A 22,056-nucleotide genomic window follows, 5' to 3' on the forward strand; every position below is an offset into this window, starting at 1 on the left:
AAGTGGCCTTCTCAAGGATTGAGCTCACGACCCTGAGGTTAGCAGGCCAATGCTCAAACCACTGTGTGCAACACCCTGACTCCTCTGGCTGTGCCAGGGGAAAGTGTCTATTACCGGGAGATCAACCCAATCAGGGTCGATCTTCCAGGGTTCGACAGTCTACCCTGGTACTCCTTAATCGGGTGAGGAGGGGGAGAGGTCGACGGGAGAGCAACTCCCCTCCACCTCCCTCTGCGAGGACGGCCGGACAAGTTGATCTCAGGCTTGGTCTACACTAGGCAGGTAAGTTGATTGCAGATACGCAATCCTAGCTAGAGCAATTACGTAGCTGGGATCGACTTACCTGGCCGCCCTCGCCGAGGAAGGCTGATGGGAGCCTGTCGACCCTGCTAGGTTGGTTTTGTGTCCCCCTACCAGGCCCGTGAAAACGAGCCCTCCGCCGGGTGACACAGACGTGGCCTTAGGCACGGCCGTTCCAGCTACGCAATTGCCGTCGCTGGAATTGCACATCGGACGAAGTGGGGCTTTGCCCACGGAAGCTGAAGCTCCAAAATATCCATTAGTATATAAGGTGCCCCAGGACTTCTTGTTACTCTCGAAGATACAGACTGACCCGGCCACCTCTCTCGTACCTCGGAGTGGCTTTCAGTTCTAGGGCCGCCTGGGCTCTGTTTCCGTGCCTGGCCGAAGCCGCCTGCAGCTACGTTCCACTGCAGAAGGGTGCACGCTCGTAGCGCCCATGAGGCTGGGATAGCCTGGGGGCACTTGTCCCCACGCCCCTCCTCCGAGACCCCAACATGGTGCGCTGACGGGAGCTGGCACCAGCGTGACCCTCGTGGGGGCAGCCGCCACAGGGCACAGACAAGGCTGCAGGTTCCCCCTTCTCAGGATGGCTGTGGTGCGTTAGAAAGAGGCAATCGAGGGGTGGCGTGACCGAATGTCCTCTCTGGGCTCTTTTAAGGCCTGGCCTGGCCTTCCTGGCTTGGGGCATGTGTCCTGCTCCTTCTTGTCATCCTGCCAGCAGCTGGCAAGAGCAAAAGGGACATGTGCCCAGTGGGGCTTAAAAAACGGGGGGGGTGACCCCCTAGCAGGAAATGGAGAAATGCAGGAAGGGTGAGGGGTAGGGCTCAGAACGGCTCTGGCCAGGCCAGCTGGGGTCGGTGGCAGGGGGGCTCAGTCACCCGTATGTGGGCAGGCAAGGGGATCTATGGGAGAGGTGGGCTCAGGCCAGCCCTGTGCAGGCAGGGGGAAGAGGGGAGCCTCCTGGGGCGGTGGGGGACCACAGCCTGGCCCCATGTGGGGGGTCCAGTATTCCGGCTAATCTAGTCCATCCAGGTGCAAATAAATTTTGCTCTGTGCACTGAGGCATGTGTGGATGTGCACCACCCCTAGAAACGCCTGTTGCCAGCTATAGGCAGCGGCAGGGGCTCTGCTAATCAACTGGGCAGCACCCAAATCTCTCCAGGCTGGACTCCAAACTGCTTGGCCCACAGGAAACACGGGGGTCAACCTAGTAAGAAGGGGGCCAGAGGGAGGATGGGGGTACCCTGCTGCAAGGTGCAAACCCAGGGAACTGCCTGCTCTGAGCATGCTCCTCCCCAGAGGGGCTCGGCCCCCGGTTGGCATGGATAAGCTGTGAGGCTGGAGCATGCTGAGTGCAGTCACAACCTTGCCAGACTTTAGCTGCAAAGCTCTATCTCTACTGAGCAGGGACCAGGTCTTCAGCAGCTTTGGGTAGATTTTTTTTTGTATGGATAGGACAAAAAAGCAAGGAGAGATTCAGCCGGCAATGTCTGTTTCTATGGGTGGTGCACTGCTACGCGTGCATCCGTGCACAGAACAAAATTTATTCTGCTCAGAAGTGGAAAAAAATTAGAAGGAAGCTGGCTGTGGACACCACCCATTTCAAGCCCAGGTGCTGAGGCTTGGAGGTAGTCTACCACGCCGGTGAAACACGTAAAGTTTGGCTGTGGCAAGGGGCTGCTGTGCTGCATGGCTCAGAAAGCAGCAAGCCAGCGGAGCTTAAAGAAAAAAATCAAGCTGCTGCAGCTTAAAATTGGATTATAGAGCGGGAAGGGACCTGGAGAGGTCCTTGAGCCCAGTCCTCTGCCCTGCCCGCGGGATCCATCACCAACCGTAACCGACACAGACGTATTTTTTTAAATCTAACCTGCCTCAGGCCCAGGAAAGGCCCCCCTCAAGGACTGACCTCCCAATCCTCTAACCACTGACCTCTCCCTGGAGCTAGGCCAGCCCGAGGCATTCATATGGCGAAGTTCCCCCCTAGAGAGACGGGCTCCCTGCTCGTGTAGGACGGGGACTTGGCCACGGGCTTTCTGGCAGGACTTTTATTGGCCACGCACCCAACGCCCAGCCCGCGACAGCCCAGCTGGTTCCCTAATGCACGCAAAGGTGGCCAGGGGAGCAGCTCAGCCACGTTCAACAAGGTTTTGTCTTGCAGGGGCTCGGCCCAGTACAGCCAGACCGGCACGAGCCTGTACGGCCTGGCTGCCGGTGAACCGGAGGCCGAGGGGCGCTCACCCTGTCCAGGCCCCGGGGAGGTCGAACTCCTCTCCGCCGTGGCTCCTCTGATGGGCGGCCAGCTGGGCACTGTCCTGGCAGCCTTTGCCGCACAGGGGGCAGGCGTGCGGCCGCCGGCCGGCGTGGACGCTCTGGTGGTTGCTGAGGTCAGAGCTGCGGCCGAAGCCGAGGCCGCACTGGGGGCAGCGGAAGGGCCGGGGGGCGGCGTGGCTCTGCCGGTGCAGGAGGAGGCAGCGGGGCTGGGCGAAGGCTTGGCCGCACTCAGGGCACCGGTAGGGGGCGTCCTCCAGGTGGCTGGCCTGGTGGGCCAGCAGGTGGGCGCGCTGGCTGAAGGCCTGGCCGCACTTGGGGCAGGGGTGCCGCTTCTCCTCCATGTGGCTGTAGCGGTGCAGCTCCAGCTGGCCGGGCCGCTTGAAGCCCAGGCCGCACTGGGGGCACTTGTAGCGCTCGTCCTGCAGGTGGGTGCGCCGGTGCTTGAGCAGCACCGAGCGCGTGCGGAAGCGTCGCCCGCAGGCCGGGCAGGCGTGGGCCCACTGGGCCCGGTGGCTCTGGCGGTGGGCGGCCAGCTCGGCCCGGCGGGGGAAGCTCTGCCCGCAGTCGGGGCAGGGGAAGGGGAGCTCGCCGGTGTGGGAGCGCCGGTGGAGCTCCAGGTCGTAGCGGCGCCGGAAGCCCCGCCAGCAGTGGGGGCAGGGGAAGGGCTTGCCCTGGGCGTGGCGCTGCTGGTGCCGCAGCAGGTGCGCCCCGTCGATGAAGAGCTTCCCGCACTCGGAGCAGGGCTGCTGCTGCTGCCGCTCTTCTGGCGGGAGGCTCAGCAAGACCCGGACGTAGCGGGGAGCGGGGGGAAGGGGCGGGGCTTCCTCAGGCTCCGCCCCACCCGGCGGCGGCAGCCTGGGGGCGGCTTTCCCGGCTGGCGTCCTGCGCGGCTCGGCCTGACGGGGTGCGTTCTCCCGCAGCCGTTGCTCCGCCGCTGGGCCGGGAGGAGGGGCTGGAGAGGGGCCGGTCCCTGGGCCGGCGGCAGCGGGACCCTCAGTGGCAGGAACAGCAAAAGCTGGGGAGAGGAGGGAACAAACCACAGTCACCACCGGGGAGGGGCAGGGGAAGAATCAAGATCCACCCCCGCAACCTTCCCCGCCCCCACTCCCAGAGAAGCACATGGAAGTGCCCTGTTCTGGTCCCGCCTCCTCCCGAACCCGCTGGGGCAAAGGAAAAGATTGGCAGGCGTCCACCAGGAAGGGGAGGGTGCAGATGGGCCGACTTGCTGATTCGCTGGGGGTGGGGGAGGGGCTCCAGCCAGGCCCCGCCTCCATCCTGCCCCTCCCCCCCAGGCCACGCCTCTCTCTGCTGCCTTCCCGGGGCATGCCCTGTCTCCTCCCACAAATACGGGACGGAGATACGGGGTGGGGATGGCTCCTCCAAGCCCCGGGGAGGTGTGAAAGAGCCGGCAGCTGCTGGCGCACCCTGGGAGCCCCTGCTAAGTGGCAGCTGGTGGTGATCCCCTGGAGCCCTGGGGAAGCAGCAGCCGGCGGGGGCAGGGGAGGCCCAAATACTGGCCAGTTGGTCCCTTTTAAAAACCATCGGGACGCCTTTTTGGCCTCCCAAATACGGGACCGTCCCATCCCGCCCCATACGGGATGGATGGTCACCCTGGCCCTCCACGCCTCCTGCTGGCTGCTGATCCTCTGGCGGGAGCGGGGCAGACAGAAGCTGCCTGGTGGGTGGGGGCCGAGCAGCGTACCCCGTAAGCTAAGTGCTTGGGCAGCCACCCAGGAGCAATTCAGGTGCTGCCCAGCTGACTGGCAGAGCCGGCAGCCTGCGTTTCTCCTGGTGGTGCACATGCCTGGGTGCACATAAAATTTATTCCGCACACAGACAGGAAGAAGCGAGCCTGGGTGCTGAGCACTCTCAGGCAGGCATCTACACAGGGGCACCCAGGGGTGAAGGACCTACTGCCAGGAAGGGAGGGATGCTGGTGAGCAAGCTGAGGCCAACCCTGCTCAGGAAGTGGGGGGCTGAACTGATTCCCGGATAAGGCCATGTCTCAGCACAGCAGGTTTCTCACCTGGGATCCCCACTTCCTCTGCTTTCAGCGGGGAAATCTCATCGGCCGCAGATGCTGCAAATCCTGCCCAAGGGAGAGAAGCCCGGTGAGAGGAGGGGAATTCCCAGAATATGCCCTACATAGAACAGTCCGTGAGTTTATCCCCCCGGCGTTCGAAAGCAGTGTGAGCCCAGGGCCAGCTGCCCCAAACCTCCGGATGCTCTGCTAAGAGGGGGGACCTTAGTGGACTGACTGGCTAAGGGGCAGTGCAGCAGAGAAGGACCTGGGGATTACAGTGGATGGGAGGCTGGATATGAGCCAACAGTGTGTCCTTGTAGCCAAGAAGGCTAATGGCATATTGGGGTGCATTGGGAGAAGCATTTCCAGCAGATCTAGGGCAGTTATTATTCCCCTCCACTCGGCACTGGTGAGGCACATCTGGAGTGTTGCGTCCAGTTCTGGGCCCCCCAGGATAGAAAGGAGGTGGATGCATTGGCGAGGATCCAGCAAAATGATTAAGGGGCTAGAGCACATGACCTATGGGGAGAGGCTGAGGGATCTGGGCTTATTTAGTTTGCAGAAGAGAAGACTGAGGGGTAATTTAATAGCAGCCTTCAACTTCCTGCAGGGGGGCTCTAAAGAGGATGGAGAGAGGCTGTTCTCAGTGTGACAGACAGGAGAACAAGGAGCAATGGTCTGAAGTTACAGAGAGGGAGGTGTAGGTTGGATATTAGGAAAAGCTCTTTCCCCAGGAGGGTGGTGAAGCACTGGAATGCGTTACCGAGAGAGGTGGTGGAATCTCCACCCCTAGAGGTTTTTAAGTCCCGGCTTGACCAAGCCCTGGCTGGGATGATTTAGTTGGGGTTGCTCCTGCTTTGGGCAGGGGGCTGGACTAGATGACCTCATGAGCTCCCTTCCAGCCCTAGGGGTCTGTGATTCTATGACCCATCTCTCGGCTGGAAACATGGACAGCTGGATGCGCCTCAGCCAAATCGTATCAGGAGAGTAACTTTACGTCCAGGAAAGGGGAGATTGTGCTTCCTATTGATGGTGAGGGGCCCAGGGACAGTCAGAGGCAAGCTGGGACCTGTGAGATTCAGAGCAGTAGGAGATGCCAGGAAGCTGGGGGGAGTGTTCCCTATAAACCGGGGAGCTGCCCAGGAGAGATTCAAGTGCTGCCCAGCCAATTAGCAGAGCGCCCACAGCTGGCAGCCTGTGTTTCCACTGGTGGTGCACAGAACAAATTTTATTCTGCATACGGGTGTTTAAAAAAATAAAGGGAATATGGCAGGAGTTCTCCGCCAGCGCAGCACTTCCAGGGAGTCGGCAGATCCAGAAAGCCTGTTTTGGGGAACACAGCCACGGAGGAGCTTGTGAAGTCGGGGAACAACTCCCCCAACCTGCCCCAGAGGACAACAAGGAGGGGACCCACCCTTCTTACCTTCACACCCATCTGAATGCTCAAGGGAGTCCCTTGGGGCTAGCACCAGCTGTTAAGGTGGATGGGAACGAGTGTTCCCTCTTATTTTCTCCAGCCCTGGGCGGAATAACGTTCCGTGCACCAAGGGGCGCTCTGCGAATCAGCTGGGCGGCCCCTGGGTCTCTCCTGGGCAGCTTACGGGGACCCCTGGAGTGACATCTGCCCTGAGGGTCGGGCCCCAGTTAAGCCAAGACAGACTTGAAGGAGGCCACCTGCCTTTTCCTGGCGTGGGTGGCACAATCTGACTCGGTTTCATCGGTTCCTCACCCGAGCAGACCCCTCTTCGGTTCCCCCTTCCCTCGGAGCCCTGGAGAGCCGGCGGCCCCGGCTCGTCGCCTGCCTCCAGCCGGGAGATGACATCAGGTTTGGGAACGAGACCTCCTGCGGAGGGGGAAGAAGACCGGAGCGTCAGAGGCTGGTTTGCGGAAAGCTGGTTCCAAAGAAAGAGCACGATCTAACCCGGCCGCTGCTGAGGGAACGTGGCAATGGAAGCTGGGCACACAGGAGGAGACGCTGGGATTGGCGTGTGCCCAGTGACTCTGGCGCAGCATTTGCATCAAACCGCCTGGGCTGGGGTGGGGGGGTTGGCATGTGAGCCGCTTCTCAACCCCGCCCCCTCCTCCCCGCATGCAGCAGCGATGGGGATGGGCCGGTAGAAGGGCCAGGCGCCTGGGCCACCCCCCTCACTCCCACCCTGCACCCTCTCCAGGAAGCCCCCCGGAGACCTGCAGCTGGGTAAGTCTCTGGGCAGGAGGCACAGAGGGACCCTGGCAGAGGGGCATGTCCAGCTACCCCCTTGCTCCTGCTCTGCCCTGCCCCCCACCATCTGACCTCCTGGCTCTGGGGTAGCCCCCTAGCAGCCATGGGGAGTGCTGGAGATAGAGGGACCCTGGAGGGGGCAGGCCCAGCTCTCCCCGGAGCCTGAGGGGCAGGTGTGTCTCCTGTCCATCCCCGCCCCACACGGGCAGGCAGAGGTCTGGAGCGTCTTGTTTCTCACTGGCACAGATGGCTCAGTGGTTAGGGCCTGGTTTCCCACCTGGGGGCACAAGGTGACCCAGCCCCCCCCCCAAGAAAGATCTGGCCTTTGCCTCTGGCTCTCAGCCCCTTCCATTGGATGTGGGTGACCCGGCACAGCCTGTTAAAAGCAGGCAGCTTGTGAAGACCCACGTGCAAAGGTGAGTGAGTGAGGGTTGGGGCGGGAGGTGGGGGAGGGAGAAGGGGTTGGATGCTGGGGGTGCCTGGCTCGGGTAAGGGGGATGGGGTAAGAGCAGGGGGCTGGTGGTGCCTGGCTTTGTTGGAGAGGAGGTGCTTGGGTGGTCAGGTAGCTTGCAGGGTTTGTGGGGCTTGGGCAGCTGACCCCAGCATAGCAGGGCTCAGGTGGCTCAGGCTGGTGGGCAGGCGGCTGGCGGCTCAGGCGGCTGGCCCACCGCTGGGACGGGTGCCTGGTGGGTGAGCAGGCGGCTGGCCGTGGCGGGGTGGGGCTCGGGGAGGTGGCTCTGGCAGCGCAGGTGTCAGGTAGATGGGGCAGCTGGGGCTGCACCAGGCACCCGCAAGGGGCCAAGGCAAACTATTTGTGCTTATTTTTCATTTTAAATACCATTTTTATATCAAGTTTGTGTGTGTTTATTGTCAATTACGAATTGAATTTTCTGTTAAAGGGGGGTGGGCTGATGGTAAAGAAGAGGCGGGGGGGGCGTGAGGGTTTCTCAAAGATCAAAGAAGGGGGCATAATGCTGAAACATTTGGGGACCTCTGGGTCAGAGCTTTGGCCTCGTAAACCCAGGGTTGTGAGCTCACTCCTTGGGGGGGCATCAAAGGTCCAGGGCAGGCCTGGTGCTAGGTCCTGCAATGGGGGCAGGCGACTGGACTCGATGACCTTTCCAGGTCCCTTCCAGCTCTGAGAGATAAGTATGAGGCCAAATTTTGGCCTGCCGCCTCGGAAAGGTCGCTGAGCCCTGGCTTTAGCTGCAGCAGGACGTGAAACTTTCACCACAAAGACGTCTCCTCGGAAAAGGAGATTGGGTGGAGCACGATTTCATTGGCAAAACAGTTGACTCTCCAGTTCCTTCTTTTTTTTTTTTTTTAAGGAGAAATATTTGGAAAGGGTCCTTTGTGTTCTGGGACAATGGGATCATTTTAAAAAAATCTTTAGCTTAGAAATTGTAGGGAAGCGCCAGCTTCCCCCAGAGATCTGCTGTCTCCCGCCTGTCCTTTGCCACCGAGAAAAGGTGCAGGAAAAACCAAAGAGCAGAACGGAAATGAAAAGGGAATTGTTCCTCTGGAGGGGGAAACCCTGGACCTCATTTCTGCAGGGAAAGCCACAGGGGCCATGCAACTCCTTACCCAGGGAGCTGACCAGCCGGTAGTTCTCCTGCATGACGGCCCTGTAAAGGGCTCTCTGAGCGGGGCCCACCAGCTCCCACTCCTCCTCCGTGAAATACACAGCCACCTCCTCGAAGGCCACGGCCATCTGCAACAACCAGAGTCCCCCGCTCAGCGCCGGCTGCCCCAGCCCCTATCCCACCTGCCCCAGCCCCTATCCCACCTGCCCCAGACGACTCTTCTCCAGTTCCCTGTGTGTCTTCTGCAAAGCAACTGGAGCCATCATCCTCCAGTGAAACTCTCCTGACCGATCCTATATGGCTCAGTCTCCCCGAGCTCTGTTATCTCCCCATCCTCTCATCCAGGCCTCTGGCCGTTCCAATCCCAGTTCATCTGCCCTTTTGTTGCCCAGCCGCCCAGTTTTGAGAGATTCTATGGAAGCTCTTCGTACTCTGGTGGTTTCTCCTTGGCTTTCCCATCTCCCCACCATCCCCTCTCGGCCCTCCTCCCTCCAGCCAGCCCCACCACGCGCCGGACCAGCTACCTGAGCCGCCTGGCTCCGTTTTCCTTGCCTCAAGCACGCTTCAGCCAGCGCGGCGGCCTCTTCGCTGCTGCGGGGCTCTCCCGCCATCACCACCGCCCGCACGTCCGCCTGCAGCACCCCCAGGAACCAGTCCAGGAGGACCAGGTCCACCATCTGCTCTTTGGTGCGTTCCTCGGGCCGCAGCCAGCGCCTAACTGCCCGGCTGAGACGGGCCAGCATCTCCGTGGGAGCTTCCTCAGGCTGGGCAGCAGCTGCGGAGAACTCACTGGTCTGCTCTGAGCAGGCCCCCTTGGCCTCGGCATGGCCGCTGGCAGAGCCGCCGGCCTCAGGTGCCTCCCCGGGGAAGGAGGGCATCCCGGCCTCATACAGCCAGTCACGGGACAAGGCTGCCTGCTCCAGGCCTGTGGTGTCAGCCCCTTCCCAGGACCGGGACAAGGGCCAGCTCTGCTCCTCAGCCTCTCTCTTCTCCCTCTGGGGATGCTGGACTGGGCTCCCCCAGTGCCCTTCCCCGAGGCCATGCGGCTCAGCCACTGGAATCTCCCACGGCACCTGGCCCTGCTGGGGAAACACCAGGGATCAGCACCAGGGGGTATCTGTGTGGCTTCGGCTGAGCTGCGAGCCGCTGAGACGCCTCAGGGTGGGTGCTGCGATTCGTCATGCTTTTATACCCTCAGCTTCCACCCTCACAAACATGGGGCATATCGCGGCCAGGTTTCCCCATCAGCTGAGTGCTTGGGCAGCTGCCCAGCCGAGGGGCAGAGCGCCCACAGCTGGCAGCATGGGCCTCTACTGGTGGTGCACATAGGCCCATGCCTTGGTGCATATAACAAAATTTATTCCGCTCACAGATGTTTAAAATTCGAGGGGCTCCAACGCCACGGATGCTTTGGGGCATGAAGCACCCCTGGGGAAAAAAGAAGGTGCTCAGCATCCACCAGCCATGGCAGTAGGGCCCTGCTGCCCAGCTGTTCCACCAGTAAGTGAGCAAGCAGGGAGTAAGGGACAGGGTCTCGGGATGAGGCAGAGCAAGGGTGAGAGTTTGGGGTATGGGGCACGGCCTCGGGGAAGGGGCAGTGTGGGGGCGGAACAGGAGTGGAACACCCCTCAGGGCCGAAAATAAATCAGCCCCCGTACTCATATGCCAGACACGGGGTAGGAAGGTGGAGGAAGAATCAATCCCACGCAATAAGTTCTCTTTCCCCTGGGCCTGTTCCATGTGGCCCACCATGGCTCTGGCACCCCTGCCCGCCCCTTCTTCACTCCCCCCGGGCTTTCTGCCCCTCTGCCTCTGGGAAGGACCTCCCCAAAGCGCCAGAAAAAGCCCCTACCTGAGCTGATTCCATTTCTCTGGCCAGCCGCCGGGGAGGCTGGGATGAACCGGACGCTGTTCTGCAGCCTGGCGGCGGGGGGGAATGGATGATTTCAGAAAGCGCTCAGCATCATCTTACGCCCTGATTTTCTCAGGGGCTCCTTCCCTGCGGACAGATGCAGAAAATAGGCCGCCTGCCAGCCACACCCAGCACCCCGTACTTTTGTGCAGGCCCCGAAATCTTGACTTGTTCTTGCAATTTCTTTTAATGACTTTCTCTGGACCTCGATGAAGGAATCTTGCCTTGGCCTTTCCCCCGAGGGCTGGAGGCGAGCAAATAGGCCGTATTTTTCCCCCCACCCATGTGCAGAATAAATTTTATGTGCACTGAGCTACATGTGGGTGTACACCACCAGTGGAGACCACAGGCTGCCGGCTGTGGGATCTCTGCTAATCAGCTGGGTGGCCCCTGAATCTCTCCTGGGCGGCCGCCCAAGCGCTCAGCTTACTGGGAACCCTGGTATCAGCCCTGCAACAGTCTGAACCGAACCCCGGCCAGGAGCAGAACCACAGCAGCTGCTCAGGGCTGCCGCTGGCCTGCCCCAGGGTGGTGAGTCCCCCAGCAGCAGGTCCTGGTTGTTCCCCTCCCTGCCCCCCTTCTCCCCAGCACAGGCACAGCTGGAGGTGGGCAGAGAAGGGGGTTGGGGTGGCTGGGAGCTGAGACCCCCCCCACCGCCCCACGGATGGCTCCCGCCCCCCTTCTCCCCATGCAGTCACTGCTGGGGGGAGCCAGGACCCCCCCCTCCCCACGGATGGCTCCCGCCCCCCTTCTCCCCATACAGTTACTGCTGCAGGGGAGCTGGGACCCTCCCCCCCATGGATGGCTTCCGCTCCCCTTCTCCCCATGCAGTCACTGCTGGGGGGGGCTGGAAGCCAGGACCCCCCCTATGGATGGCTCTTGCCCCTCTTCTCCCCATGCAGTCACTGCTGGGGGGGGGGGCTGGGAGCTGGGACCCCCCTCCCCATGGATGGCTCCTGCCCCGCTTTTCCCCATGCAGTCACTGCTGGCTGGGGCTGGAAGCCAGGACCCGCCCCCCACCCCATGGATGGCTCTTGTTCCCTCTTCTCCCCACAGTCACTGCCTAGGGGGGCAGGGAAGGGGTCTGGGAGCTGAGATCCCCCTCCCCACGGATGGCTCCTGCCCCCCTCTCCCCACACAGTCACTGCCGGGGGGTGGGGGTGGGGGTGAGGCTGGGACCCCCCCCCTCCCCACGGATGGCTCCGGGCTCCCTCCCCGCGGCCGGGGAGACTCGGGCTCGGACCGGCCGCTCCCCCTGGGGCTGCAGCGCTCGGGGGGCACAACCGGGGGTGGGGCGGGGCAGCGGCGCTGGGACCCGACCCCCTGGGAGCAGCGCTCGGGGGGGGAGGAGGGGTCAGGGGGGCAGAGTCACTTCCCGGCCGGGCCCACCCCCTCACCTGCGGGCGCGGATCGGGGCCGGGATCGGGGCCGGGACGCCGGGCTCCCCGCGGAGCAGCGGCCGCCTCTGACCCAGGAAGCTCAACCCCCGATCGGCGGAGCGAAGGGCACCGCCTCCCTGCCCGGCCCACGCCGCGCCGCGCCGCGCCCCGCCCCGCCTGGGGGGGAATCCGGACTGACTCCGGAGCGACGCCCCGTGTAAACGCCCCCACTGACGCCGTCCAGGAGCCACCCCCCACCCCCATGAATGAATAGACCCCAAACAGCCTTGCAAGATTAAACCGGCGCCCCTAGATTTCTGGGGGAGCACCACCCCCAGGCGGCTTTACCCTCACACCGGTTGTCGCTCCAGGTCATGTCCACACGCCTCTCCGGCTTTGGTTCGGCTGCCAGTGGGATGCCAGAGCGTTCAGCAGAGGGGTGGCGGGGTTCGTCCCCATCCGCACAACCAACCAGAAGTCTTGGGGCACCTTAGAGACTAACAGGTTAAGCTTGCGGGGGCAAAGACGCGCTGCATCAGCTGCCTCTATTGTTGGCCAGGGGTGCTGAAAATTCCCCTCCCCCAGGAATGGGGACTAGGTTTTGGGGGGCTTCGGCCCCATGTCCCCCCCTTTTCCAGTGCGTGCTTGGGGGCTGCACCCCTCTGGGGGATGGACGGGACAGCCACCCCACAAGGGCATGGCACTGAGGGGAAGTGGGGGGGTGGCTCTGGATGCTGGGGGGGTGGCTCTGGATGCTGGGGAGGTGGCATGTGACCCTCTGCCCCGTCCCCCCTCCGCCGCTTAACTCTCTGCGTGAATGCTCATAGGCCAGAATAAGAGTGTCATTCCGAATGATCATCGTCCACGCCTGCGGCCAGCCAACATGCGTCCCGTCCAGCTCCTCTGTATGCTGGTGGAGGACGCTCGTTCAGCGGGTGGAACTATTTGGAGGAAAGCATTGGACGCTAATTTAGGAATAGTGCCATGGAGACAAGCTCTGAGGCCAGCCACGGGCACCCACGAAGACCAGGTGGGCCGCATGAGGGGCCTTCCTTAACCTCAGTGGGCCAAAGCAGCTGCAGCCCTCTGGGGTTTCACCTGCGCCCCCGTCCCCCCCACGATGGAGCCCCACCCACGCTTACCTGCTCCACCCCACCCCTCCAAGCGCTTTTGGAGCAGTAAATTGCCTAATTCACGCTCCATTCCCACTCCCTGCGAGATCCAGAATGCTGAAAACAGCTGCTGTGCAGGGACCCAGCCCAGGCGGCACATGGATGGGTGCGTGCACCAGGCAATTTGTGGCTGCTCCAAAAAGGAGGTGTAGGAATTGCCGGGTTCTAAAGTCCTGGTGCTAGAGAGGCAGGTGAGAGAAGGGGGCAGCCAGAGGGTCTGAGAGTTGTAGCAACCCTACATAGACAGGTGTATGTTAATAGAAGCTTTCCATTACCGTGTATCTTTCTATTTCCCTGTATTATCCTGTAGCTTTGCACCACTTTGTATCAAACTCCATATCGTACCTAAGACTCCGCTGTGAAGGACGTGCTCTTCTGTATTAGCCTGTAAACTTGTGCTGTCTCTGCATGGAATGGGGGGGTGGGGGTGAGAGCCAGCTGGAAGTGTCAATGGGGATGCTTAGAGAGTTACCTTCTGGAGCCCGCCTGGTGGGACAACAAAGACTTGGAGGCTGAAGAACCACGAGAACTGGTCTCTACAGCAATGACCCACCCGGAGAGGAAGATTAAGTCCCATCTGACCAAGCGGGTCTTTGCCCACGAAAGCTGATGCTCCAAAATATGTTAGTCTCTAAGGTGCCACAGGACTTCTTGTTTTTGAAGATACAGACTAACATGGCCACCTCTCTGATACATCTGAGCCGCGTCTACACATGCACGCTATTTCGAAGTAGCGGCGGCAACTTCGAAATAGTGCCCGTCACGGCTACACGTGTTGGGCGCTATTTCGAAGTTGAAATGGATGTTAGGCGGCAAGACATCGAAGTCGCTAACCCCATGAGGGGATGGGAATAGCGCCCTACTTCCATGTTCAATGTCGAAGTAGGGAACGTGTAGACGATCCGTGTGCCACAACATCGAAATAGCGGGGTCCTCCATGGCGGCCATCAGCTGGGGGGTTGAGAGACGCTCTCTCTCCAGCCCCTGCGGGGCTCTATGGTCACCGTGTGCAGCAGCCCTTAGCCCAGGGCTTCTGGCTGCTGCTGCTGCAGCTGGGGATCCATGCTGTATGCACAGGGTCTGCAACTAGTTGTCGTTTCTGTGGATCTTGTGCTGTTTAGTGCAAGTGTGTCTGGGAGGGGCCCTTTAAGGGAGCGACTTGCTGTTGAGTCTGCCCTGTGACCCTGTCTGCAGCTGTGCCTGGCACCCTTATTTCGATGTGTGCTACTTTGGCATGTAGACGTTCCCTCACAGCGCCTATTTCGATGTGGTGCTGCCCAACGTCGACGTTGAACGTCGATGTTGCCAGCCCTGGAGGACGTGTAGACGCTATTCATCGAAATAAGCTGTTTCGATGTGGCTACATCGAAATAAGCTGTTTCGATGTGGAGTGCACGTGTAGATGTAGCCCTGGAGAGGAAGATGAAGTCCCATCTGTAGGGGATGAGTCACACAGAAACCTGGCCAGTGGGAAAGGATCAAACCCAGCTGCCATTGACTGGTGACTCCTCGGGCCTGGGGCAGTGGGACAGAACCAGCACTATGGACTAAGAGCTATAAAAGACATGTGCCCCACTACAGGGCTGGGTTCCTCTTCTTGTCTGGTCAACATCGGAGTATTGATCCGGATCAACAGAACCTGGCTCCCCACTCACCTCTAATCCATCTGGCCAATGGATTGGAGTGAGCGACCTTTGGTAACTATAAGCAACTGCAAGACGCGCGCACATGTGTGTGTGTGTAAACTATGTATATTATATGATGGTGCTGTATTCTCAAGAAACGTGGCATTCTTGCCTTAGCCCTCTAAAAAGATCCTGTGTGGTGCTTATAAGCATAACAGGGCCACAGGCGGGACCTCCCCCTGCCCCTGTGGGCTGCCAATTACACATGCATGGAGCTATGCATATCTCATAGAACTGGAAGAGACCTCAAAAGGTCACCATGCCCCAGGTTGCCCTCCTCCGTCTTCGACTCGAACTCAGGGGGAGTCCTGTAGGGAACCCATTTACACAGCAAAACCACAGTATGTTGAAGTAGTCTCCAGGAGAACAACCCCTGGCTCACCCCAGGCATCTGGCTGGGGGATGTGATTAGATGCTCCGGGGGATCCACCAGGCCTAAGCACTTGATTTTCAGAGGTACCCGCAGAATTTGGGTCCCTCCCGCTTCAGACGCAGGGCCTGAGTTTTCAGACCCTGCACCTCGTAGTGACAGAGTTGTAGCTGCAGTGGGTTCTTCGTCCCCCTCTAATGGCTCCAACACCCAGAATAGTTATGGGAGCCGGACCTAACCCTGACTCGGGCAGGGCAGTGATCGTATTGGGACGCTCTGCATCACTGGAGGGTGCTTTGATCCCAAGGCCAGTGGCTCTACCCCCAGCCAATGTTCCCGCTAATATTTTTCATCCATGAGCGGAATAAATTTTATTATGCGCTGAGGCATGTGCGGACGTGCACCACCTACAGACCCACATGCTGTGGGCTGTGGGCGCTCTGCGAATCAGCTGAGCAGCACCTGTCTCTCTCCTGGGCAGAGGAGCAGACCCCTCGCCAGCGGGGAAGAAGACGCTCTCCCTCCCCATGTGTTACACAAAATAACTCTTTATTGAGGATGTCCGCAAACCCTGAGGCCGCGAGTAGCAAAACCAGGTCCTGTCTCTGGGGGAGGGAGAGCCACAGTGTCCCTCTGGCCCCTGCCCGCCGGAGGTGAGGCCCTTTGCTTGGGATCCAGGTCCTCTTGGCCCCCAGAGAGTCTGTGCTCTGCTGACTGGGGCTTGGGGAGGCTGTGTGGGGTGGTGGGGCACTGCCTCCTTGTCCCCATGGACTCAATGCCTGGGCCGCGCCCCCCACCTGTAGTTCAGTCATTTGCCAAGCTGCTCTGCTGAGCGCTGTGGGTCCCGCTCTCAGGGGAGCCCAGCCGCAAGGCAGGGTCCCACTGGGGCCATCTCTGCCCATATCCACCATGGCTCAGCCCCGGCAGAGCCGAATCCCGCTTCATACAGCCGGTTACTCAGAAGAGGCTGCACTGGAGGGCACCAGGCCTGTCTCCTCCTGCGTTTTGCTGTGGCCCAGTGCGGAGCCTTCCAGCTGCTCTGCAGCCAGCAGGCCCGGCGAGGTGGACGTCCCGGCAGCAAGGGGCCGGGGCGGGGACGGCGCGTCCCGGTGGCCGGGTGCCGGCAGTTCTGGTGCGGGCTGGACCGGGCCGGCAGCCGCCTCGGGGTGGCTCTTGCTCTTGTGCGCCGTGACGTTGTCCTTCTTCTCGAACTTCTTGCCGCAGATGTCGCATGAGAACTGGTAGAAGGAGTCGGCGTCGTGCTTCTTCATGTGCCAGTTCAGGGAGGCCTTCTGGCGGCAGGTGAAGCCGCAGATCTCACACCTGGGGGGCAGGGAGGGGGATTGCGAGGAGAAGCCGGGGCAGGGGTCAGAGCGAAGGTGCCACCAGGCCAGCAGGCACCGAGCTGGGGGGCGCGTGCTGGAGCTTTAATCTCCCTTCCCAAATCTTCTGGCACTGAGCTGCTCGATCCTGTTGGACTCACACTACGCGCTTGGCCTTGGCGACTTCCAGTGGCGATGGATTCCACAGGCTCAGTCTGCAGCCCCCAAACCTTTGAGGGTCACCCCCACTCCCTCCTCCCCTTTCCCAGAACTGGGGCCAGGAGCTGGGGCGTGGTACGGGGCAGGGCTGGCCAAACCGCGATTCCAGAGCTCTTTGAGCAGCGAAATGCAGCTCCTGCTCAGAGCCACGTGCCGGGACTGCCCACCGCTGCTCTGTGCATGCGCCCAGTGCCTGGAGGGAGAAGCGCGTGGCAGCCGCAGCTCCGGTGAGTCCCAGGCATTGGGTTAGAGCAGGGCTGGGGGTGCCTGGCTCTGGGCGGGGGGCATTGAGCCCCATATTATATAGTTGTTTCATACAGCTCTATACCCATGCATGTATAGATAGATACAGCTATATATTATATTATATATCTACAGAGAGAGAGAGAAAAAGAAACGTATAACATGTGGCTCTTTGCATTCCAGCCACAGCTATTTGGGCTGCTAGTCTCTTGCTGGTGTGGGGGCCACAAACCGGGGAAGGAGGCCCAGACAGGGGCCCCAGCCGGGAGTGGTCTGGAGTCGCCAATGGGGCTGAGGTGGGGGGCATGGGAGTGGCTCCACAGTGGGGCAGCCACTGGGCCCTTGGCGGGGTGTGGCTCTGCTCCAGACCTCACCCCCATCCTTGGTCCTGGGCTGGGAATGGGATCACAGCCAGCAGCCAAGCCTGGGAGCAAAGCCCTGCTAAGGCCGGGTCGGGAGCCAGGGATGTGGCTGGGGCGGAACCAGAGCATCGCTGGGATAGGCAGGGGCTGGTCGGTGCTCCCTCCCCACTCTCCCAGACGTTCCTTCCCGTCCTCCCAGGGACCTCTCACTACAACTGGTCTACAACGCGCTGATGGGGGCAGATGCCACGAGTGTGACGGGGAGAGGCCCCATCCCGGGCGTAGGTAGATGCCTTCCCCCCTCCAGAACTGGACGATGGCACCCGATCAGCCATTTCCAGCCTCAGTCTCTGCGGGCTGTGATTCTTAAGGACAGCCAGCGAGCTCTCCCTGGGGAAGCCCCCCCCGCACCAAGTCCCAGAGAGGGCCGGTGGGGCGTGCTACTCACTGCAGGGGTTTCTCCCCCGTGTGGATGCGTCGGTGGATGATCAGGTTGCTGCTGGTGCGGAAGGAGCGGGCGCAGAACTCACAGATGTAGTCCCGTTTGTCTGCGGGGGGAGAAGAGCAGGTTACAGTGGAAGCAAAGGGACGCAGGAGGGAAGGGCAGCTGATCCAGGAGGCGAAAGGCAAGGGGTGCCACAGCAGAGCTGGGTAAGGAGAGGGGTTCAGACGACAGGGCAGCCTTCAGGTTGGGATTGGCCTGGGCAGAACTGGGCACGTAGGGGAATCCCAGGCCCAGCGCAGTGGTGTATTAACAGCACTGTGTGAGATCTGCAGGGGTTTACAGAGAGGCACTGCCAGACCTGTCTGTTAGGGGGTGGAACTGAGGGGCATTTGGCAGATGTTTGGATAGGAGCCCAGGGCTGGGGCAAGGGGGCTGTCATGAGCGGGCAGGGAAGGGCTTAATTTCTTCCTCAGGTAACTTGAGCCCAGGTGAACCAACGGGAGTGGAGTGACATTTTTGAACTGAGGACAAGGGCAATGGAAGGGTCTTTGTCTCCTGGGGAGGCAGAGAGAAAAGACAGAAGGAGAGGACGTCTCTCAGGCAATTGAAATGAATCTCATAGGTATCCTGGGCATCTCAAAATCAGCCACCGAGAGGTAAGTAAAAGGGAAATGTCTAGTTAGATGTGATCAGGTTCTGGTTATTTTCAGTTTGGTTGGACTGGCTACTGCTGTTTGCTTGTTACCTTGTGTGGTTGTTTTGACTTGATGGCTTCCCCCTGTAACGTTTAAGCTGAATCCCAGGGAAACATGTTCTCTGCGTGCAACTCATGATGGATTTCCTCTTGTTTTTGTGACTAAATCACTGTTTTTAAGCAACTGATCTGATACCTGCATCCTACGAAGAATCTGTGTGCGTTCATGCCTTGGTCAGCTGCTAAATTATAGTTCTTTGTGTCTAAGCTCTCTCCTGAGGAAGGGTTAAGAGCTTGGGGTACCCACAAAGGAAGACATCCCGAGTGCGTCTTTCTGGGATAGGGGGTCTTTTCCCACTTAGGGGGTGGCAGCCCTACCACCCAGGGTCCTGGGGATCCGCAACCTTGGGAAGTTTTAAAGCAAAGCCTGGGGGATAGGCAAAGAGTTTTAAGTTTTGCCGGGTGTAATGGAGTGGGGTGTGTGTGTGTGTGAGAGTCAGGCTGGATGTGTGTGTGACAGGCAGCGCAGCTCACAGCAGCTAAGGATGACCCCCTGGGGCTGTAACCTAAGCTGGCAGGTAACACCTCTGAGCTGAACAAAGAGCAGGGAGGAGCCAAGGTGGGGTTTGAATCAGAGGAGGCAGTTAGAAAGGTGGGGAGAGAGAGTTGGAAGGCAGCTAGCGGATGCTGAGGGGAGGCTAGACCCTAGATGGGTGCACCCCTCGGGCTCCTCTCCCTGGGATGGGTTGGAATGACTTCCCATTCTACCTGCTGAGTGAGGGTCACTCCTGCCTGCAGACGGGGTGCAGTGCTTGGGGACCCCAGAACCCTATCACGGCGGGACTCCACTTTCTGCACTCGGCAGGGCAGAAGGGGGACAGAGCCCCTGACAGGGGCCGCGGGGCAAGACTGAGGGGCAGAGCACGCTTTTTATTTGTGAAACTCCACAGCAAAACGGCAACCGTTCATAGACTTTTCACCATGAATCTGAGAGGCTGCGAACGAGAACCGATGCCAGTTTTGTTTCAGAAGAACAATCCCCAATCTCAGGCAATTTTAAGGAGGTACAGCCTGAACCTCTCTCACCCAGCACTCTGCGTGCACAGGAGCCCAGGACTGGGCTGAAGAGGAGCAGTGGGGCTGGACTGAAGGGCCTGGGAGGGGGTTGTGTGCACGTCTGTAGAGTCCAGGGAGCTGCATGGAGGGGCCCTGAGAGCTGCGCGCTGAGGTGAGGGGGAGCCCAGCTCCGTAGGGCAAGAGAGGCGCTCTGAGGCATCAGCCTCGGGCTCAGGCAGACTCACCACTGTGCAGTTTCTCATGCTCCTTCAGGTGCTTCTTGAAGTTGAAAGACTTGCCGCAGCTGGGCTCGGAGCAGGTGAAGGTTTTCTGGTGAACGTGCTGGTACTTCTTGTGGTGCTGCCGTTTTGGAGGGAGGCGGGAGAAGAGGGTCATTTCAGCTGCCGCCCCACCCCGACTCCGCTGTCTGCCCTGCCCCAGTTTGGAGCTAACCGAGGGCCCTGCCACAGAGCTGGGAGGAGCCAGAGGGATGCTGGATTTGGCTTCATGACTGGACTGACAGCCCCAGTACAGGAGGGCTCCCTGGTTGCAACCCCAGCTATCTCTGTGGATCGGCAGGAGGCAGCCCAACCTCTACGACCCTCTCAGCCCCTTGGGGCCTTGGTGCTGATGCAGACTATTGTCCTGCTGGGAACTGAGGACACAGGAACTCTTTCACTGACCAGCCAGTCAGCTGGGAGCAACTGGTGCTGCCATTTTAGCCGGGGACTCAAAGCATGAGCAGCTACAGCCAGACTGCCCCAGACCCATGTTGTCCCTAGATCAGGCACAGGGAAGGACCTGTAACACACGTGTTGGTGGGTCCCTCTGGACTGGCAGACCCACAGCTGGGCTTCGGCCAGGCCCATAATGGTCTGAGGCCCGGACTCCCAACGGTGTCACTCACGTTCAGGTATTGGCGGTTGGAGAAGATCTTGCCACAGCCCTCGAAGTCACACAGGAGGATCTCGCGCTTGGCTGCCTTCCTGCAGTCGAGAGGGATGGCAGAACAAGGAGCAACGGACTCAAATATACAGAGCGGGAGGAGTAGGTTGGACACTAGGAAAAACTGTTTCCCCAGGAGGGTGGTGAAGCACTGGAATGTGTTGCCTAGAGAGGTGGTGGATTCTCCACCCCTAGGCTACGTCTACATGTGAAAGTGACATCGAAATAGGCTATTTCGATGAATAACGTCTACATGTCCTCCAGGGCTGGCAACGTCGACGTTCAACATCGACGTTGCGCAGCACCACATCGAAATAGGCGCTGCGAGGGAACGTCTACGCACCAAAGTAGCACACATCGAAATAAGGGTGCCAGGCACAGCTGCAGACAGGGTCACAGGGCGGACTCAACAGCAAGCCGCTCCCTTAAAGGGCCCCTCCCAGACACACTTGCACTAAACAACACAAGATCCACAGAGCCGACAACTGGTTGCAGACCCTGTGCATGCAGCATGGATCCCCAGCTGCAGCAGCAGCAGCCAGAAGCCCTGGGCTAAGGGCTGCTGCACACGGTGACCATAGAGCCCTGCAGGGGCTGGAGAGAGAGCGTCTCTCAACCCCTCAGCTGATGGCCGCCATGGAGGACCCCGCAATTTTGATGTTGCGGGACGCGCAACGACTACACGGTCCCTACTTCGACGTTGAACGTCGAAGTAGGACGCTATTCCTATTCCCTCATGGGGTTAGCGGCTTCGATGTCTCGCCGCTTAACATCGATGTTAACATCGAAATAGCGCCCAACACATGTAGCCGTGATGGGCGCTATTTCGAAGTTAGTGCTGCTACTTCGAAGTAGCGTGCACGTGTAGACACGGCTCTAGAGGTTCTTAAATCCTGGCTTGACCAAGCCCTGGCTGGGATGATTTAGTTGGGTTGATCCTGCTTTGAGTAGGGGGCTGGAGCTGACCTCCTGAGGTCCCTTCCAGCCCTAGGATTCCATGAGTCTATGAATTTTCGAAATTGTGTGGCTACAACATTGACAAAAGGGGACCACAAATTTGATAAAGGAAGTGCAGTCCCGGGGCAGATTTGTTGGTGGGTAAGGCCCATTTCTTCACTAGAAATGGAGGGGTTTTGCCCCCAGAGGCCCGTGACCTAGTGGATTTGTTGGTCTCTGGGGTGCGCCAGGACTGCTTTTTAGTTGTGAAACACCAGCCGAACATGGCGACCCTTCCGAGCCGTAGCACCATGAATTAAGACAGAGACTATTTCATTACCTCTGTATAAATGCATGGTACGTCCACAGCTTGAATGCTGCGTACAGATGTGGTTGCCTCACCTCAGAAAAGACATCTTGGCATTGGAAAAGGTTCACAAAAGGGCAACAAAAATGATCAGGGGTTTGGAACGGGCTTCATAAGAAAAAAGATGAAAAAGATGGGGGACATTTCCCCTCAGAAGAAGAGACTCGGGGGGAGAGGAGAGAGGTCTATACGTGATGGGTACGGAGAAAGGGAAAAAAGAAAAGTTATTTACTTGTTCCCATAACAAAAGAGCTGGGGGGTCACCAAGTAAAATTAATAGGCAGCAGGTTTAAAACCAACAAAAGGAAGATTTTCTTCACACAGTGCATGACCAGCCTGTGGAAGTCCTTGCCACAGGAGGTTGTGAAAGGCAGGACTTTAACAGCGTTCAGAAAAGAACTCCATACATTCATGGAGGTTAGCTCCAGCAATGGCTATCGGCCAGGATGGGTGGGAATGGCGTCCCTGGCCTCTGTTTGTTAGAGGTTGGAAATGGGTGTCAGGAGAGGGATCATTTCCATGAGTCCCTCTTCCGTTCACTCCCTCGG

The 22,056-nt window shown here is 59.6% G+C and overlaps 2 protein-coding genes across 7 annotated transcripts in view; both read right to left on the minus strand.

Annotated features, from left to right (window-relative positions):
• Positions 1-1,008: 1,008 nt before the first annotated feature.
• On the minus strand, positions 1,009-12,564 carry LOC142024773 (uncharacterized). Of its 5 annotated transcripts, none has more exons than XM_075016978.1 (7): positions 12,041-12,564; positions 10,254-10,321; positions 8,926-9,480; positions 8,403-8,529; positions 6,276-6,440; positions 4,601-4,663; positions 1,009-3,589 (listed from the first exon to the last, which is right to left on the minus strand). In XM_075016978.1, exons 1-7 carry the CDS (start codon positions 12,066-12,068, stop codon positions 2,538-2,540), a joined length of 2,058 nt encoding a protein of 685 aa, XP_074873079.1. In that variant the 5' UTR covers positions 12,069-12,564; the 3' UTR covers positions 1,009-2,537. The 5 variants fall into 5 exon arrangements, with proteins under 5 accessions (XP_074873079.1, XP_074873080.1, XP_074873082.1 ...); XM_075016979.1 differs by having other exon boundaries at positions 1,041-3,589; positions 6,327-6,440; XM_075016981.1 differs by having other exon boundaries at positions 1,041-3,589; positions 8,926-9,483; positions 10,254-10,400; positions 12,041-12,563.
• A 2,899-nt stretch (positions 12,565-15,463) lies between these two features.
• ZNF692 (zinc finger protein 692) overlaps positions 15,464-22,056 on the minus strand; it is a 28,511-nt gene continuing 21,918 nt past the window's right edge. For both annotated transcript variants that reach the window (XM_075017020.1, XM_075017019.1), the window contains exons 9-12: positions 20,168-20,246; positions 19,506-19,620; positions 17,514-17,613; positions 15,464-16,242 (exon numbers count right to left, since the gene is read on the minus strand). In XM_075017020.1, the coding sequence (XP_074873121.1) occupies positions 15,873-16,242; positions 17,514-17,613; positions 19,506-19,620; positions 20,168-20,246 (664 nt within the window). In that variant the 3' untranslated portion in view covers positions 15,464-15,872. The remainder of the gene's footprint in view (positions 16,243-17,513; positions 17,614-19,505; positions 19,621-20,167; positions 20,247-22,056) is intronic.

Source organism: Carettochelys insculpta, chromosome 22 (assembly GCF_033958435.1).
Source record: "Carettochelys insculpta isolate YL-2023 chromosome 22, ASM3395843v1, whole genome shotgun sequence".
Classification (NCBI taxonomy): domain Eukaryota; kingdom Metazoa; phylum Chordata; order Testudines; family Carettochelyidae; genus Carettochelys; species Carettochelys insculpta.

What these genes read in the sequence shown, in the direction of transcription:
- LOC142024773 (XM_075016978.1), bottom strand. Translation starts at nt 12,068, where the DNA reads ATGACCTGGAGCGACAACCGGTGTGAGG. An exon ending in GAGAAATGGAATCAGCTCAG is followed by an intron (nt 9,481 to 10,253) that starts GTAGGGGCTTTT and finishes TTTCCCCAGCAG; the next exon opens with GGCCAGGTGCCGTGGGAGAT. An exon ending in AACGGAGCCAGGCGGCTCAG is followed by an intron (nt 8,530 to 8,925) that starts GTAGCTGGTCCG and finishes TGGTTGTTGCAG; the next exon opens with ATGGCCGTGGCCTTCGAGGA.